At 39.3% G+C, this 16528-nt stretch overlaps 1 protein-coding gene across 12 annotated transcripts in view; it reads right to left on the minus strand.

The window, feature by feature from the left end:
* The window catches only part of GULP1 (GULP PTB domain containing engulfment adaptor 1), a 282238-nt gene that overhangs the window by 88976 nt on the left and 176734 nt on the right, over positions 1–16528 (minus strand). For all 12 annotated transcript variants that reach the window (XM_033945466.1, XM_033945464.1, XM_033945471.1 and 9 more), the window contains one exon: positions 10269–10406. In XM_033945466.1, coding sequence (XP_033801357.1) covers positions 10269–10406 — 138 coding nt within the window. The remainder of the gene's footprint in view (positions 1–10268; positions 10407–16528) is intronic.

The raw sequence follows: 16528 nt of genomic DNA on the forward strand, positions 1-16528 counted from the left end.
ACTAGAAGAGCAGGTAGTATTAAAGCAGCTAGAGTCTTATTTTGAAGACACCAATGATCTCCATCCAAAGCAATCTGGCTTTCGTAGGGGACATACCTCATAGTACTGAAACAATCCTAACTTCAGTCCTAAGTGACAAGTGGGAACTACTGGATAATGATCATCTCTGCTTGGCTGTATCATTAGATCATGCATCAGCTTTTGACCTAATTGATCATTCAATATTACATAGACTCCATGCAGCAGAAGATAGGGGAATGGTACTGACCTGATTACAATAATTTTTGAAGGATCGATCCTACTGCACAGTATATAGTCATTGGTGAAATGGAGAATAATGATAAGTTTCTTTTAAATTGTGGAGTACTACAGGGATCAGCCTTATCCCCTTTTCTTTTCAATATCTATTTGAGTCCCTTAATAGCAGTTCTTCAGTCCTATGGATTAGATATACTTAGTGTGACCATATGGCTCCAGAAAAAAGGGGACGGATTGAGACATCCGGGTTTTACTTCCAGTGAAAGCAATGGAAGTAAAATCCGGATGTCTCAATCCGTCCCCTTTTTTCTGGAGCCATATGGTCACACTAGATATACTGTATATTGTTATGCTGATGACATTCTTATCTTAGCAACACATCTCTCCTGTCTCTTTAGATCTAACCAATCTACAAGCAGCTCTATAGGAAAGTGCTGAATGAATTAAACAGAACAATTTAGTACTAGATATTCAAAAGTCTGCTTCATGTTGGATTACAGGACATAATATTACCTACCCTGACTTAAGTCCAGTTTTATTTGGCCACCAATTCAAACTAGTCCCAGAGTTTAAATATGTGGGAGTTATAATCAATTTCACCCTTACTTTTGCTGATCATATTACCTCTGTATTTCAGAAAGGTTTTTAAGCTTTATGACAACTTAGATCTAACAGACCATATTTTAATCAGAAAGCACTTCAAACATTATTTTATACACTGTTTACTTGAAAATTGGATTACGGCAAGGTAGTTTATGCAGGACTACAAGTATCCTAAACTAAATGCTTGCAAATTCTTCAATATTGCAGTAAAATTATTAGGAAATGCTCAATTATATGATCATGTTAATCCCCTATTAATAAGGTTCCAATGGTTACCAGTAAAATTTTGAGCCACTTTTAAATTACTCTGTCTGACACATAAAGCCCTTGGGAGCATCAACCATCATACCATCATCATAAATAGATTGACTATCCTTTATACCCCCTCAAGATGTTTGAGATCTTTACAGGATTATAGACTAGAAGCTTCACATATTTCAAGAGCACATGGACTATTAGAGAGAGGGTCATTTTTTTTTTTTTGAGAGGGGAATTGTTCCCATCTCTCTGGAACACTCTCCCACATGAGAACCATGGAGAGATGGATTATAAAAAGTTGAGGGATCTCCTTAAATCTTATTATTTCAAAAAAGCCTTTAGCCTTTAATGTACAAATTAGATTGTTATAATTGATAACTTACAATTTTAATTATTATACCACTTTAAATAGGAGTATGATCTATGCATGGTGCTCTATTTTTTGCTCCCAGGGATGGCACATCTGTGTGAAAGAAGACTGACTGAGCTCTTGTTTGGGAGGTTATGTTTTAATAGAGTTCCTTTTATTTCCTTTGGTGTTTAGCTTTGTAAACTGCTTGGATCAGAAAATGGCATGTAGTATATCAAATTTTTAATAAATACAAGCATCTTAAGGGGGGGGTGTTAAAGCATGTTTTAGGTAGGACTTATGAATTGGACATTTTTCTGCAATAATGAACATTGTAGAAAATGTCTAGGGCAAGAATAAGAAGTTTGAGGCTAGACCTGTTTCAGTAACACATAAGTGCCAAAAGGATGCCCAAACTTATCAGATGACTACTGGAGGGATTAAGGTAGAGTTTCCCAAACTGTGTGCAGTACCCTGGGATTCTATAGCAAATTCACTGGGGTGCCATAGGGGAAGATGCAAACTTGCTGCCGTTTTAGCACCCCACCTCTTTTCTCCATGCTGCAGCTTACAATCTTTCAGTCACCACCACCTTAAATGTGCTGCCTTCAACGACTTAGAAGCCTTTCCTATGCTGCAGCCTTTTACCTTTGTGGGACAGGAAGAAGAGGGAGCCGCTGAAGGCAATAATGTTTAAGCTGTTGGTGGCCTGAAGATCGCAAGCTGTAGCATACAGAAGAGAGGGAGAGAGGTACCAGATCCTGCGGGGATGGGGGGAGAGGCAGGGAGTGAAAGAGAGAAATGCTGCACCCAAGGGAGTAGTAAGCGATATAACTACCAAATTGGGGGGAAGGGAAGAGAAGAGGAATGCTGCGGAGAAGGGAAGAGATGCCAGATTTGGGGTTAGAAGGAAGGGAATGGCTAGAAATGAGAGGAAAGGAGAAATATGCCAGACCATGGGTGTGAGGGAAGGAGAGAGATACCAGATTGTGTGTATGTGTGTGTGTGTGGGGGGGGGTGGAATAGTCAGGTATTTCTTTTGACTTACAGATACTGTGAAAAATTACTAACACACTAAGGGTGCCTTGAACCGAAAAAGTTTGGGAACCACACGATTAAGCACAACCCTACATTACTCCCCAGAGGTCACTGACCCTCTCTCATCCTCCAAAGATGGGAAAGAAACAGTACATACCAGCCTGTATGACAGTTGCAGATGTCATGGTCAGTGCTATTAGAGTATTGAAAAGGTTCCTGGACTAGCCTAGAGGCTGGCACATTTGGCTATAGAGATGGGGGCCCAGTCCCATATCCCATTCTAACTAGTACACATGTGGTGGAACATCTGAGCCCTTCAAAATCTACTGTACCTACATATAGGTGGCACCTGCAGGTACAAGAGCTACTGTTCTTGTATACAGTAGGGTACAGATGGTTTTGGGTGAATTTTGGAGGTCTTACCATAAAAACAAGAGGTGCAATGCGTACCTGGGACTTTTTATATGAAGTTCACTATAGTGCACCCTTGGGTTCCCCACTGTTCTGCTCGAATGTCTGTGTAACCAATCTACTAAGAATGCTGGGTTTTTCTACATTCCAATGGCTTGTTCATGTGCATATTTTATTTGGATTTTTTTTTTTTCATTTCATTTTAAAATCTCTTTATTATGATTTTAATACAATACACACAAAGAAAGGAAATACATATATGATGGTTCAAAAACAAAAAAATAAAAATGAACAAAGCACAAACTGCTTTGACACGCAGTTCCTGATTGGTGTAACCTGAATTTAGTACAGGAAGAGGCAGTCGTAGAATACCGCAAATTAGTGAGTCTGTGATTCACGAACCGCAAATTTGCGGTAGAACCCTGTATATACACTATATTCAGATAATGGGAATATAAGACGTTTTATTTTGCATTTAGAATTTACAATTTTGGGGTTAGTCCCAGAGCTGTGGAATAAGCAGCAACTACTAATTCATGCTGAACTATATTCTAAAACGTTTAGAGCAGGGGCGTCCACACTTTTTGGCTTGCGAGCTACTTTTAAAATGACCAAGTCAAAATGATCTACCAACAATAAAATTTAAAAAAAACACAAAGCACACTTTACACATAGAAAATGTTAATCATCATTCCTATTCCAGGGTTTTTCGAAGAGGTCAAAGCAGATGACTCTATGCACTGTCACCTCACTAACAACCATACAAAAACAGACAAATACCCCCTCCCTTTTTACTAAACCACGATAGCAGTTTTTAGCGCATGGAGCTGTGCTGAATGCCCAGCGCTGCTCTCGACACTCATAGGCTCCCTGCGCTAAAAACCTCTATTGCGGTTTAGTAAAAAGGGACCACATTGTAAAATATAGACAGCAGATATAAATTCTGATACATTTTGATCACTAAATTTAAAATAAAATCATTTTTCCTAGCTTGTCTGGTGATTTCATGAGTCTCTGGTTGCACTTTCTTCTTCTGACTGTGCATCCAATCTTTCTTTCCTTCTTTTAGCCTGTATGCTTCCTCTCCTCCTGACCTCATTCCCCCCCCCCCCAACGTTTTCATCCTCTCTCCCTGCCCTCTCTTTCTTTCTTTCTTCATGCCCCCTTTCTTTTTTTCTGTTTCTGTTCTTTCCTTCTGTCTCCCTGCCTGCCCTCTTTCTCCCTCCCTGCCCTCCCCCAAGCCACTACCACTGCCGCTGCCATCGGATAACAGGCCCCCAAAGCCGCCACCGGCCAAGCTCTCCCTGCTTCGGGCCCACCAGCATTCCTCTCCCCGACGTCAATTCTGCCATCGGAGAGGAAGTTCCGCTGGCCAGAACTTCCTCTCCGATGGCAGAATTGACGCCAGGGAGAGGAAGGCTGTTCGGCCCAAGATCGACCTATTGGGAGAAATGCTGCCTTTGAGGAAACAGAAAGTAGGCAGGACCTGGCAGCAAGAAGAGCAAATCGCAAGTTTCACTGACCTGTCTCCCGCTTTAGCCCGCGAACGGGGCTCTAACATATGCGTGCCGGCTTCCCTTCTCTCCCCCCCCCCCCGACATAACTTCCGGTTTCAGAGGGAAGAGAAGGGAAGCCGGTACAAGCACACATTAGCCCCCGGAGCATAAGTTCTCCAAGCCGGTTTTTTAAAAAATGTTGAGCAGCGGCGGCAGCAGCAGAATTCAGGAGCGGGCCAGTCAGGAGGGGAAAAAAGAGAGGGGAAGAAGGGAACCCGCTCTGCGATCAACTGGGGTCGCCTGAGCGAGCGACCTGTCGATCGCGATCGACGTATTGGGCACCCCTGGTTTAGAGTAATTTTAAAGACTCATCTTTTTATTTTTACATTTGGAGAACAGTCTTTGGAACTCAATTAGGACTAACAAAGTTTTTCTGAATGTTTTATTCTGTTTAGTTCTTCTGTATGTGTAAATGAACAGTTTGCTTTCCTATCACTGATTTGGAGGTCTATTTTTATTTCTGTTTTTATAATGCCTGGACCTGTTATCAGTTTGGCAGTACAGAAAATTGGAATAAATCATAGTAAGAGTGCTACAAGCCCAACAGACCTGAGTGTTTTTTATTTGCTGCCAGAGCAGGGCGTTCTGGTTATAGCAAGAATAATGTATTGGCTGCATTTAGTCTTTCCAATCCCTCCTTGGACTTAATCCATTACTCTAGGACTTCTGCTCTCCTAGATTTTTTTTCCTGTCATCAGAAACTCTGTTATGTCACAGCTGCTGTTCTTTCTTTCCTTCCTTCCTCTTAAGGAAGATCTCTGGAGATGACTAATAGGAGCTCCTTAAATGTAGACTGACACTCTGGCCAAAATATCTTTTCAAATACCTTCCCATTAAGCTCACAGATGTCCTCTGAGAAATTGCTTACATATGTTTGAAATAGATATTCCAGTCATAACTATAAGGGATAAAGTCATCCAGGTAGTCAGTGACATAGCTTTTATGGGGTAATTTTATAAAGCATTTTATATGGTTTATTGGGATTTAGTGAATTGCCTTTCCTTGGGAAGATAACAAGGCACTCCAGGGGAGATCCAGGAAATTATAGACCTGAAAGTCAGACTTCAGTGCCAGGCAAAATAGCGGAAACAATTATATAAAATAAAATTGTGGAGCATGTAGACCAACATGATTTGAGAGAATCAGCATGGGTTTAGCCATGGCAGGTCTTGCTTCACCAATTTGCTTGACTTCTTTGAAGGTATGAATAAACATTTGGATAAAGGTGAGTCGGTTTATGTAATGTACCTAGATTTTCAGAAAACTTTTGATAAAAAGTTTCTCATGAGATGTTCTTGAGTCATGGGATAGGAGGTGATGTTCAATTGTAGATTAGGAATTGGTTATCAGACAGAAAAGAGAGTGTAGGGTTAAATGGCTATTTTTCTCAATAGTACTTAGATTAAATAGTAGAGTGCCCAGGGATCTGTTTTGGGTCTGGTACTTTTTAACTTACTTATAAAGGATCTAGAAATTGGAACGACAAGTGAGGTGATTATATTTGCAGGTGACACTAAACTTTACAAAGTTGTTAAAACACATGCAGAATGTGAAAAAATGCAGGCAGACCTTAGGAAACTAGAAGACTGGGCATCCAAAATGGCAGATGAAATTTAATGTGGACAAATGCAAAGTAATGTACATTGAGAAGAATAACCCAATTCACAGTTACCAGATGCTATGGACCACCTTGGGGGTCAGCGCCCAAGCAAATTATCTGGGTGTAAATATGTTGAAACCTTCCACCCAATGTGCGGCAGCGTCCAACAAAGCAAACAAGATGCTAGGAATTATTAGAAAAGGGATGGTAAACAAGACTAAGAATGTTATAATGCTGTATTGCTCCATGAAGCAACTTCACCTTGAGAACTGCATTCAGTTCTGGTTGCCTTATCTCAAAAAAGATATAGCAGAACTAGAAAGGTTCAAAGAAGATAAACCAAAATTATAAAGGGGATGGAACTCCTCTCATATGAGAAAAGACTACAAAGGTTAGGGCTCTTCAGTTTGGAAAAGAGACGGCTAAGGAGAAAAAAGATTGAAGTCTACAAAATCCTGAGTGATGTAGAACAGATACAAGTGGATCAAATTTTTTACTCCATCAAAAATTACAAAGACTAGGGTACACTCAAAGTTACAGGGAGATATTTTTAAAACCAATTGGAGAAATATTTTTAACTCAGAGACTAGTTAAGCTCTGGAACGCATTGCCAGAGAATGTGGTAAGAGCAGTTAACATAGCTGATTTAAAAAATTTTTATATTCTTATTGTCATACATTAAAATCAAAATAAGATAGGGAGGAAAAAACCACCATTTAATAGGGTAGGTAAGAGAGAGGAAAAACAATTGCAGGAGATGAGTCATAAGCATGAAAGATTGCAGACTAGTGGAGCACTTGAAGGCCATTCCCCCTGGCTGAACTGCAAAATCTTTTTCAAATAAGTGAGTCTTTAACAGAACTTTAAAATTGGGATAGGCATAGTTGAGGTGAATAGCAGAGTGGAGGGAGCTCTAGAGTGGTAGAGTGATCCAGAAAAATGCTTGAGAGGCAAAGTTGGTTGAGTGAATTAAGAACTCATTTGGATACAGAGCATAGGACTAGAAGTTTGTATTGCATCTAGTAGGTGATAGGGAACCATTGATGTTGGATGAGTAGAGGAGTTAACATGGTCGAATCTAGTAGTGTGTGCATAGAGACGAATAACTACTACTACTATTTATTATTTCTATAACGCTGAAATCAGTATTTGGATTATTTGAAGATGAAGAGGGTGACCTGAGTAAATAGTGTTGTGGTAGTCTAACCTAGATATAAGTAGAGCATAAAGAAGTGTCATTTGTGATGATGTGCCTAGGTAAGATCGACCATTTTTAAAATTGATAAATGGGCAGGAAACAAACTTGAGTCAAGGCAGACATTTGTTGGGTGAATGAGAGCTATTGATTCAAGATAATCCCTAGAACCCCCAGATACTTGAAATGAGACACTACGGGAATAGCAGAGTCTAGGAATCTGGGGGAGTGATAGTAAAGCAGATTTACCTATGATCGAGCAAGAAAAAGTCTTTGCTGGGTTGAGAATAAGTTGGTTTTTGCTAAGCTATGATGCAATAGAGCATAACATTACTGTATACTGAGTTTAGTCGGGTCAGGGTTTTTGTTTTTTTTTAATCAGTCAGAAAGCAACAGAATGTTGTCAGCATAGTAAAAAGCATGAATACCAAGTTCTTGGATTTAGTGGGTCAGAGGGCTAATGAAAATATTAAATAAGAATGTGGACCAGCACAAGGCATAGGGTAGATTTTAGAGGTTCATGAAAAGAGTGATCCTTGAGAAATGCAGTGAATTCTAAGTGGGTCGTACCAGAAATGTTTATGGTTTCTAACCTGGCGAGTAAAAGGTTGTGATCCATGAGGTCAAATGTTGCTGTAAGAGCAAAATAAACTAAGAGAGTAAAAGACCTGTTTATATAAAATATGCAGTACATACACAGAGTATATCCACAAATTTATAATGTCTTCAGCTCAAGTATAAATTTGTTTAAGTGGATTTGAATGGTAATGGAGCAGGTAGAAACTATGTTGCCTTTATAAAATAGGCTTAAAATAGATGCTTTTTTGGACTTTTTACTTAGGTGCCCTCTTATAAATGGGACTAAACTAAGGTGAATACCAGTGAACACCAGTCAAAGTTCACTAACTGAAGTATATATCTCACTTCTGTAGAATTTTTAATTATCTTTAAAGATGTCATCTATCTTAAGAAAACCTTTCACTGAGAGAGATATACAGTATACACATTATTAGATCCTTCCCTAAAACAACATCGGAACTGAGTACAATAAATAATTAAATTCCACCCTTTTCAAGTACACCAATCCCAATTGGAAACTTTGTTTTAAAAAAATAAGACAGTCCAGCTCCTCTTTATTCTGTTGACATAGAGGACCATCAACTGATAGATAACAATATCATGGTCTCGGTATCAGAGGCAGGGACAGATCAAATAACCCAAACCAAAAATTCACCCTTCTGTAAAAGCTTCTGCAGAAATCATAAATAAATGTTACCAATGAACTCTTAGAACTAAAACACACACAAAAGCCTGATTGTCAGGTGTCTAATTTTCTTCGTCAAAAATTGTTCCGTTAGAGAAGGTAGTGCATATTCATTTAATCAATCCATATAAGTTGCATTGGAAATCTGCCTCTAACTTGCTGTTACTAAAGTATCCCAATTATTTTAGAAAGACTTTTAGACTTTTAGAAAAGAAATAAAGACCATACTCTTCAAGAAAACTATGAAAAAAGAAATAATACCGCAAGTTTCAAACTCCACCTCTCACTAAAGGCAACTACCCCAAACAAATATCCTTACCCATTTCTTACTCTCTTTGAAAATGACCATTTTTTTCTTTTTTTTTTGTAAGTTCTTGTTGTAATACATCCTGGATAATTCTTTTGTAATCCGCCTTGAACTGCAAGGTAATGGCGGAATAGAAATCCCTAATGTAATGTAATGTAATTTTATTGTTATTAAATTTTAATAAAGAGCTTTCAATTTTGCTTTGAGAATTCTATAAGGTTGCTGCTGAATAATATTATCTAAATATGTAAATTTCTTGAGCTATACTGTATAATGTGTCTGGCCAAGAATGCTGTTATAGGTCTTCCCCCTTGACTTTCTGAAAGTAGCTAATTCATCCCAGCTTTAGTACTTACAGCAGAGATTAGTTTGTTCTCCTATTAGGTCAAGACACAGGTTATTTGTTGACTAACTCCTTGAAGGCTTGCAAAAGATCTGGACTTTTCTTCATCTGTAAAACCAGTCAACTTTATATTAAACTAGACTCAACACCTTAATTCTTTCACAGGATTCTGAAACTTTTTTTTCTGAAGTCAGAAAAACAACCAGGACCAGATTTCTAACTTGGAACATCTTAGGTTTGCTCTGGGCCTTCTTGACCATTCCAACATTTGCAGAACATAACCTTCTATGTTTCTCTTTGGGCCTAAATGCTTCTCACAAACCTCTTGGACAATGTTCAGGATGCCATCCTCTCTCCCCACCTTCCACCCTTACCACCTTTCCCTCTCTACCACCTTCCTATACCCACAACTAAACCCCTGATGTCTAGGGGCTCAGGCAGCATTATTTTTAACATTTAGTCAACAAGGCAGAAATGCATCTCTTTTACTTGACAATAGTTTATTATTACTCATAGCATCTCTTTTTTATCAAAACTAAAGTTCTTCCTGTCTCTACTCTGAAATATATAAAGAAATAGGTTTGTCACCGGAACTTTTTGTAAGAAGCACGTGGGCAACAAACAAATAGGCTTAACTTTGACTGGTGTTTATTTATATTCACCTTAGTTTTGGTCTCATTTATAAGAGGGCAGCTAGGTGCAAGTCCAAAAAAGCATCTATTTTAAGCCTAAAATTCTGGTAAAGAGATTATCTCTTTACCAATTGGCAAGACCTCTTTTGCGTAATATAAGTAAACAGGCATTGAAAAAAATATGCAGACTCCCTCCCCCCCTCCCAGTGTAAGGGTAGTAGAGCATTACAATTTTCAGGCCAAAAACTTAGGTACAAGACTTATATATACAAAATATGAATGTGAACATGAAGACAATCAGCATCTTGATTTATTTTCCATGTCTTGAACTCATTATTAAAACTGAACATCTGCAAACCTCTTCCTATCTAAAATTCTTACAATACGCCAAAGATAAGCCAATCCCTTTTAATGTAATGAACAAGAAACACCCCATAACATCTGGTATACTTACACACTTTTCACTGTCAAACACATAGCACAAGTGTTTATTTGACTCTGCATCCTTGCAAATAAAAGTAAATATTCTCTTGTCAGTTTTATCATCAGCACAGAATGATATCCTATGCAGCTGGCAGTTGTGTAGGACTTCCTATAAACAAAAAGGAGAAAGGGACATGCATTTATTAACAAACAGACTAGTGGTACAAGAATTTTCTTATAATGAAAATTTTATAAAGATTTTTTTCCTAATAAAAGAAACTATATCAAAGACTATCACTGATGCAGAATATATGAGATATGACAGAGAATTGCTAATCTGGAATACAAATAAACAATGATTAGAGGCATCAAAGTTATAGCCTTGATATACAGCAAGGCTCAGATCTTATTCCTGTTCCATCCTACCCTCCAGGTCAATGCAGCTCAAAGAGCAATGTGAAGGAGGATAATAAATTTTTTAAAGTTTCAGATAAAAGGAATGATGAAAAATAGTTTTGAGAGGGAAAATAAAATAGATATTTAAGATTATAAACAGTCAATCTATATGTTGGCCTTTCATTTCCAAAACATGTGGTGTTTGGAGCTGCTTCTGCTGCTGTTTTTGGACCCACTATCTTAAACTAAGCATGATTTGCATTCTCTCATTTTTCTATCTGGTTAATCCTTGCTGTTATGCTGAGATTTCTGGCATATTGTGAAGTAGGCAAGTACCGATCTAATATAACTCCTATCGTTTTACCCTTTTGTATTCTCTTTCCTATACCTAATTGTAGTTCTTCCCCGATCTCCCTCTTATGGAATCTATGTCTGTCCTTCCAAAAATTGTTTGTCTCTCTCATATTACGAATTAAACTTGAAACTTGGGGCTCCTTTTACGAAGCCACGGTAGTGATTTAACGTGTGTAATAGCGCATGCTAAACCGCCAGCCCCACTAGCTACTACCGCCTCCTCTTGAGCAGGCGGTAGTTTTTCGGCTAGCGCGGGGATAGCGCGTGATTAAAAGTCACGCACGTTAAAGCCGCTAACGTTAAAGCTTCGTAAAAGGAGCCCTTGGGAAATTTGCTGTGCTTACTCAAAAAAAAAAAAAAAAATTCAAAGTTTTCTCTTGTTTAAACCTTGTATACTGTATTGTAACACCATTACAGAAGCTCATGTAAACTGCTCTGAATTGACACCCCAGTCATAATTGCATGCAATGCCAGGCCGACAATCGCGCGCAGGACACCAGCGTGCCGGATTTAAACTGAATTTTAAAGCGCTTCAAGGGTGTGTATGGGGAGGAATCCCCCCATACACTTAACTTAGTAGTGTTGGTGCTGCCGTTAAGTGCGGTGGTTCCCCCCTTCGGAGCACTTTAAAATTTAGTTTAAATCTGGCGCGCTGATGTCCTGCGTGCGATTGTCTGCCTGGCTTTGTCTGCGCACGGTTTAGTGTATGAACCGTTATTAGTAGTAGTAGAGAAGCTTTCAATAAACAAACACTGCTCAGACAATCTTAAAAATTGCTAAATCTCTGTTTACTACTGGTCTTGGAAGAAATCAGATATTTACCAGTGGCACTTCTACTTAACTTTATTTCTTTTAAAGTGTTTTGTACTAGCTCTCCTGCCCCCTCCCCTACCTTTTCTCTACCCATAGCTAAAACAGTAACCTGGTCTGGCGTAGGCAGGGTTTTATTACAAGCAGACGTATATTAAGTTGTTTTTAAAGTTATAAATCTTTGGAGATTGGTTTCACAGTTAAAACAGCTGAATGAAGTAGAACAGCAGTGAGTAAAGCTAAAAGGAGCTATTTTAAAGGTGACAAACTTTTATGTTAGCAAAGTATATAAAAGTAAAAGCAAAAGAAGGCTACTTTTGTTCTCAAATGAGGCAGCTGAAAAGATAAAGGAAAAAAGGTTAGCCTTCATAAATTAGAAGACATCACAGAAAGAGGGAGATGAGTAAAGATACCATATAAAGCTATGAAAAGCTGGGAAAGCTGCCAGAAAAGCAAAGATGCAACTGAGAGAAAAGATATCCATTACTGTAAAATTGGGGGACAAGACATTTTTCAGATATGTAAGTGATAGGAGGAAGTGTCAACATGGCATTGTGAGGTTCAAGGATGAAAAGAATAAGTATGTAGGATAAAGCTGAACTGCTTAAATAATTACTTCTGTTAAGTGTTCATGATGAAAGGCGGGGGGTAGGATTGCAGAAAACACAAATGGGAATGAATGTGTGGTAGACTAGGACAGATTCTCAGATTGGGTTACAATTGACAGTCAAAATAAAGTTACAGGACAAAAAAAAATTATAGGCATTCTAAGAAGAGGCAGGTGAGGGGACGAAGAGAGAGAAGGGGAGGGGGAGCAAAGGAAGGGAGGAGGGCAGAGATGGAGAGCAGTAGGGTAGCAAGGCATTAGAGGAAGGGGAGCAGGGAACAGGAGAGGGAGGGGAGAGGAGAAAGGAAGGGGAGCTAGGAGGCAGTTCATTAACACTGTTTAATTGAAGAGATGAGTCTTAAGTGTTTTCTAAAAGGTCATCAGCGAGTCTTGTGATCTTATCTGGGCAGGCAATTGTTTCCAAAGATGGGGGGATGAAGTGGCTGTATAAGCATTTATGAGCTGTTTCCATTTGGAGGTATCTTCCTGGAGGGATGTATAATTGTTTCTCTGCTTGAGAGCAGAGTGGGTGGGCGGGAGAATATTGAGGGAGTTTGGATGTGATGTAGGCAGGGGTGATGAGGTGGAATCTCTTGTAGGCCATAACAAGGGCTTTGAACACACAGGGTTTGTTAACTAGAAGCCAGTGTTCTGCATGGAGGGCTGGGGAGATGGGGTCGTGGTAATCCAGGTCGTGTAGGAGGCAGATCGCAGAGTTCTGGACTCACTGGAGACGCTCAAATTCTTTGATAGTGATTCTATTGAAGATGGACTTACAATAGTCCATTCTGGAGAGTACATAAGCATAGAGAAGTTCGGCTAGATCAGATTTAGTGATATATGGTTTGATCCTTTTTAGCTGATGCAGATAGTAGAATGAGATAGAGACCACTTGAGAGATATGGGCTGAGAGGGACAGGTGGCCATCCAGTACCATCCCAAGGCTGCACACTTGGTCTTTTGCTGACAAGAGTGTGGAATCCCAAGATAGTATTGGGCAGGTGAAATTAGTGTTCTTCTTTCTGATCCATAGAAGTTCAGTTTTGGCAGCATTCAGCTGGAGTTTGTTGTCTGTCATCCAATTCTTCATATGGGTGAGGCAGTGTTGAATGTTGGTGAGTTGGGTAGATCGGTCTTTACATGCTAGCAGAGCATTGGGGAATCTAAGAGGCACCTCAGTGAAATTTACATATGGGTCCCAGGTATACATCTCACCATAATCCCATTACATTGTTTGGGGAGCCCTCCAAAACTGCCCCCCAATCCACTAGACCAGGGGTAGGGAACTCCGGTCCTCGAGAGCCATATTCTAGTCGGGTTTTCAGGATTTCCCCAATGAATATGCATTGAAAGCAGTGCATGCATATAGATCTCATGCATATTCATTGGGGAAATCCTGAAAACCCGACTGGAATACGGCTCTCGAGGACTGGAGTTCCCTACCCCTGCACTAGATCCATCAGTCTACCTCTCCAATAGCCCATATTTCTGCAGTACCTTAGGATTTTGGTGGAATCATACTTTCCACAACACATTTACTAGTTAAGAGTGGGAAATGGGCTTGGGTACCCTTCTTGGAGTCCACTGCACTGACCTACCAGGCTACTCCAAACACCTGCTTGCTGCTCAAATAGGACTGCCTATAACATCTGCAGCTGTCATATAGGCATGTACAGTATATACTGTTTCCTTCACATCTTTGGGAATGAGAGTGGGTCAGTGACCATTGCTGGAGTGTGGGGGCATGCTTACAATCCCCCAGTGGTCATCTAGTTAGTTTGGGCACCATTTAGTACTTATTCATTTTCAAAATGGGTCTAGCCCCAAACATCCAAATTGTGCCCTGGACGTTTTGCAAAATGATTATCACTGCAAAACATACAAGTCCTAAGCTCACCCTAGTCCCGCCTAAACCATGCCTCTAACCCTCCTTCCCCCCAACTTTGGAATTTAGGTGAACAGCATAGGAAACAATTTTGAAAATAGTTTTTGAAAATGACAATGTGAACTTTTTGGAGCTTTAACCATCCAAGTGCCCCTTTATGCTGCTTTTTTGGATACACAATAACAATTCTATAATACTGGAGCTAAGAAGCTATTAATCAGCAAGTGTATTATTTATAGCTTCACACTAGAGTTTAATAAATACACTCATCACCCAATTAACAGTTTTTTCTAAGGCCCTTCAGATAATTTATGTTCCATGATACCATCACAGATCAATATAACTTGTTCATACATCTTCATAGGTCCATATTTTTCTTACTTTTTTCATAAATACTACTCTTAAATAATAGCCCAATGATTCATTTCTTTTAATATGTGAATAATATGTACTTATCTTATTCCAAAATTTCTTCAATGTCGGATAATATTTATAGTGGAAACTGAAATTTTGGGCGTGTTCGGATTTGTTCCGATGAAAAGAACTATGCAGTTCTGGCAGTAGAATCAACAAATAACCAAGCTACAAACCTGAGTTATGTAAAATCTCAATGCTAAATCAATTATAATTGTGATTGAGGCATTTGATAATAGAAGCTGTAATTTGCTTACATTTCTCCCGCTATTATGAATATTAGTTGGGTGTTTGATTTAATAATAAGTTGTGAAATCAGAAAAATAAGCCATAAAAATAAATATATTAAATGAACCCAAACTTAGACATGGCAATACAAATTCAAAACATTGTGAAAAATGCTTATGGCAAATTCTACTGGGTCAGAGAACAAAAACCATATCTGAACTATCAAGCAATGTCCCAATGCAATAAAATATCTGGTACTATCTATTTTGGACTACTGCAATGTAATCCTGCTAGGCATTCCTAAGTATATGATCAAACAGATACAGATAGTACAGAATGCAGCAGCTAGATTTCTGCTGGGAAAATCGAAACATACAAGTGCCACTCCGATTCTGAAAGAATTACACTGACTCACTATTGAAAGTAGAGTGAAATTCAAGATTATGTTGTTGACACACAAAATCATTCATCTTTCAGAACCGCATTACTTAGCAAACAGATTACACAACCATACTACTACATGCATGCTTCGTTTGAGTCAAGAGTACAGTGCTCCCCCGGTCATTCACGGTCGGCAATTCGCGGTCCCAGTCATTTGCGGTATTTTCCGACCATGAATGACCGGGCAGGAGAGGGCAGCTGGAGCGCCGGCGAGTGAAGGAAATAATTTGCGGTATGCTCCGACCGCCTCTTCCTGCACTAAAGTTGGGCCTCACCAATCAGGAGCTGCGTGTCACGGTTTTTCAAGATTTGCGGGGGTTCCTGGAACGGAACTCCAGTGAATATCGAGGGATTACTGTACTTGTTGGAAATACCATCTTTCAAAGACATCAAATCCAAAAGAGTCAGGAAAAGAATGTTCTCAGAGATGAATCCAATGTGGTGAAACTCCCCACCAAAGGAATTAAAATTAAAAAGAGATAACAAAAAGTTCAAGAAAGGAATGAAGACCTTCATTTTCTCAGACTATTTTAATTAAGACAAGAATCATCCATGGGGGGAGGGGTAATTAATATTGTGGAATTAGCTCACTACTTCACAGTTCATACATGATAGGATGAAGCAGGATATAATAAAGGAAGTTTAAATTATGATACATTTAAATAGCAACTAAAAGTTTTAGTATGTTTATTTACAGAGGCTAAGGGGCTCATAATAAAAAATTTTTTTAAAGTGGCCTAAATCAGTACTTGGACGATCCAAAAGACAGATCATCCAAGTACCGATAACCAAAGCTCGTTTTAGACGTATTTAAAAGCAGCTTAGGCCTTTCCCCTGACTCTGAATGCCTAGAGTGAAAAGAGGCAGTTTTTGGAAGTGGGGAAAGGACAGAAGGTGGGTTGACCTAGACTTAGTTGTACAGCAAGTATAACCAAAAGTTTAACGAGGTTGCCCAGTCGGAACTTATACGTTTTGACTTAGACCAAGTCAAAACAGGTATAAGTTCCGAATAGGGGCCGCTGAGCTGATCGCCCATGGGATGGGTTGGACCATCTGCCTAAGGCCATGCCCATAGCAGGGGCCTAAGGCAACTGGGTCAAATCTATTCCACAATGAATCGGGAAGGGCAGGCCCGCCATTCCAAGGATGGTGGGCA

Source organism: Geotrypetes seraphini, chromosome 5 (assembly GCF_902459505.1).
Source record: "Geotrypetes seraphini chromosome 5, aGeoSer1.1, whole genome shotgun sequence".
NCBI classification, from domain to species: Eukaryota; Metazoa; Chordata; class Amphibia; order Gymnophiona; family Dermophiidae; genus Geotrypetes; species Geotrypetes seraphini.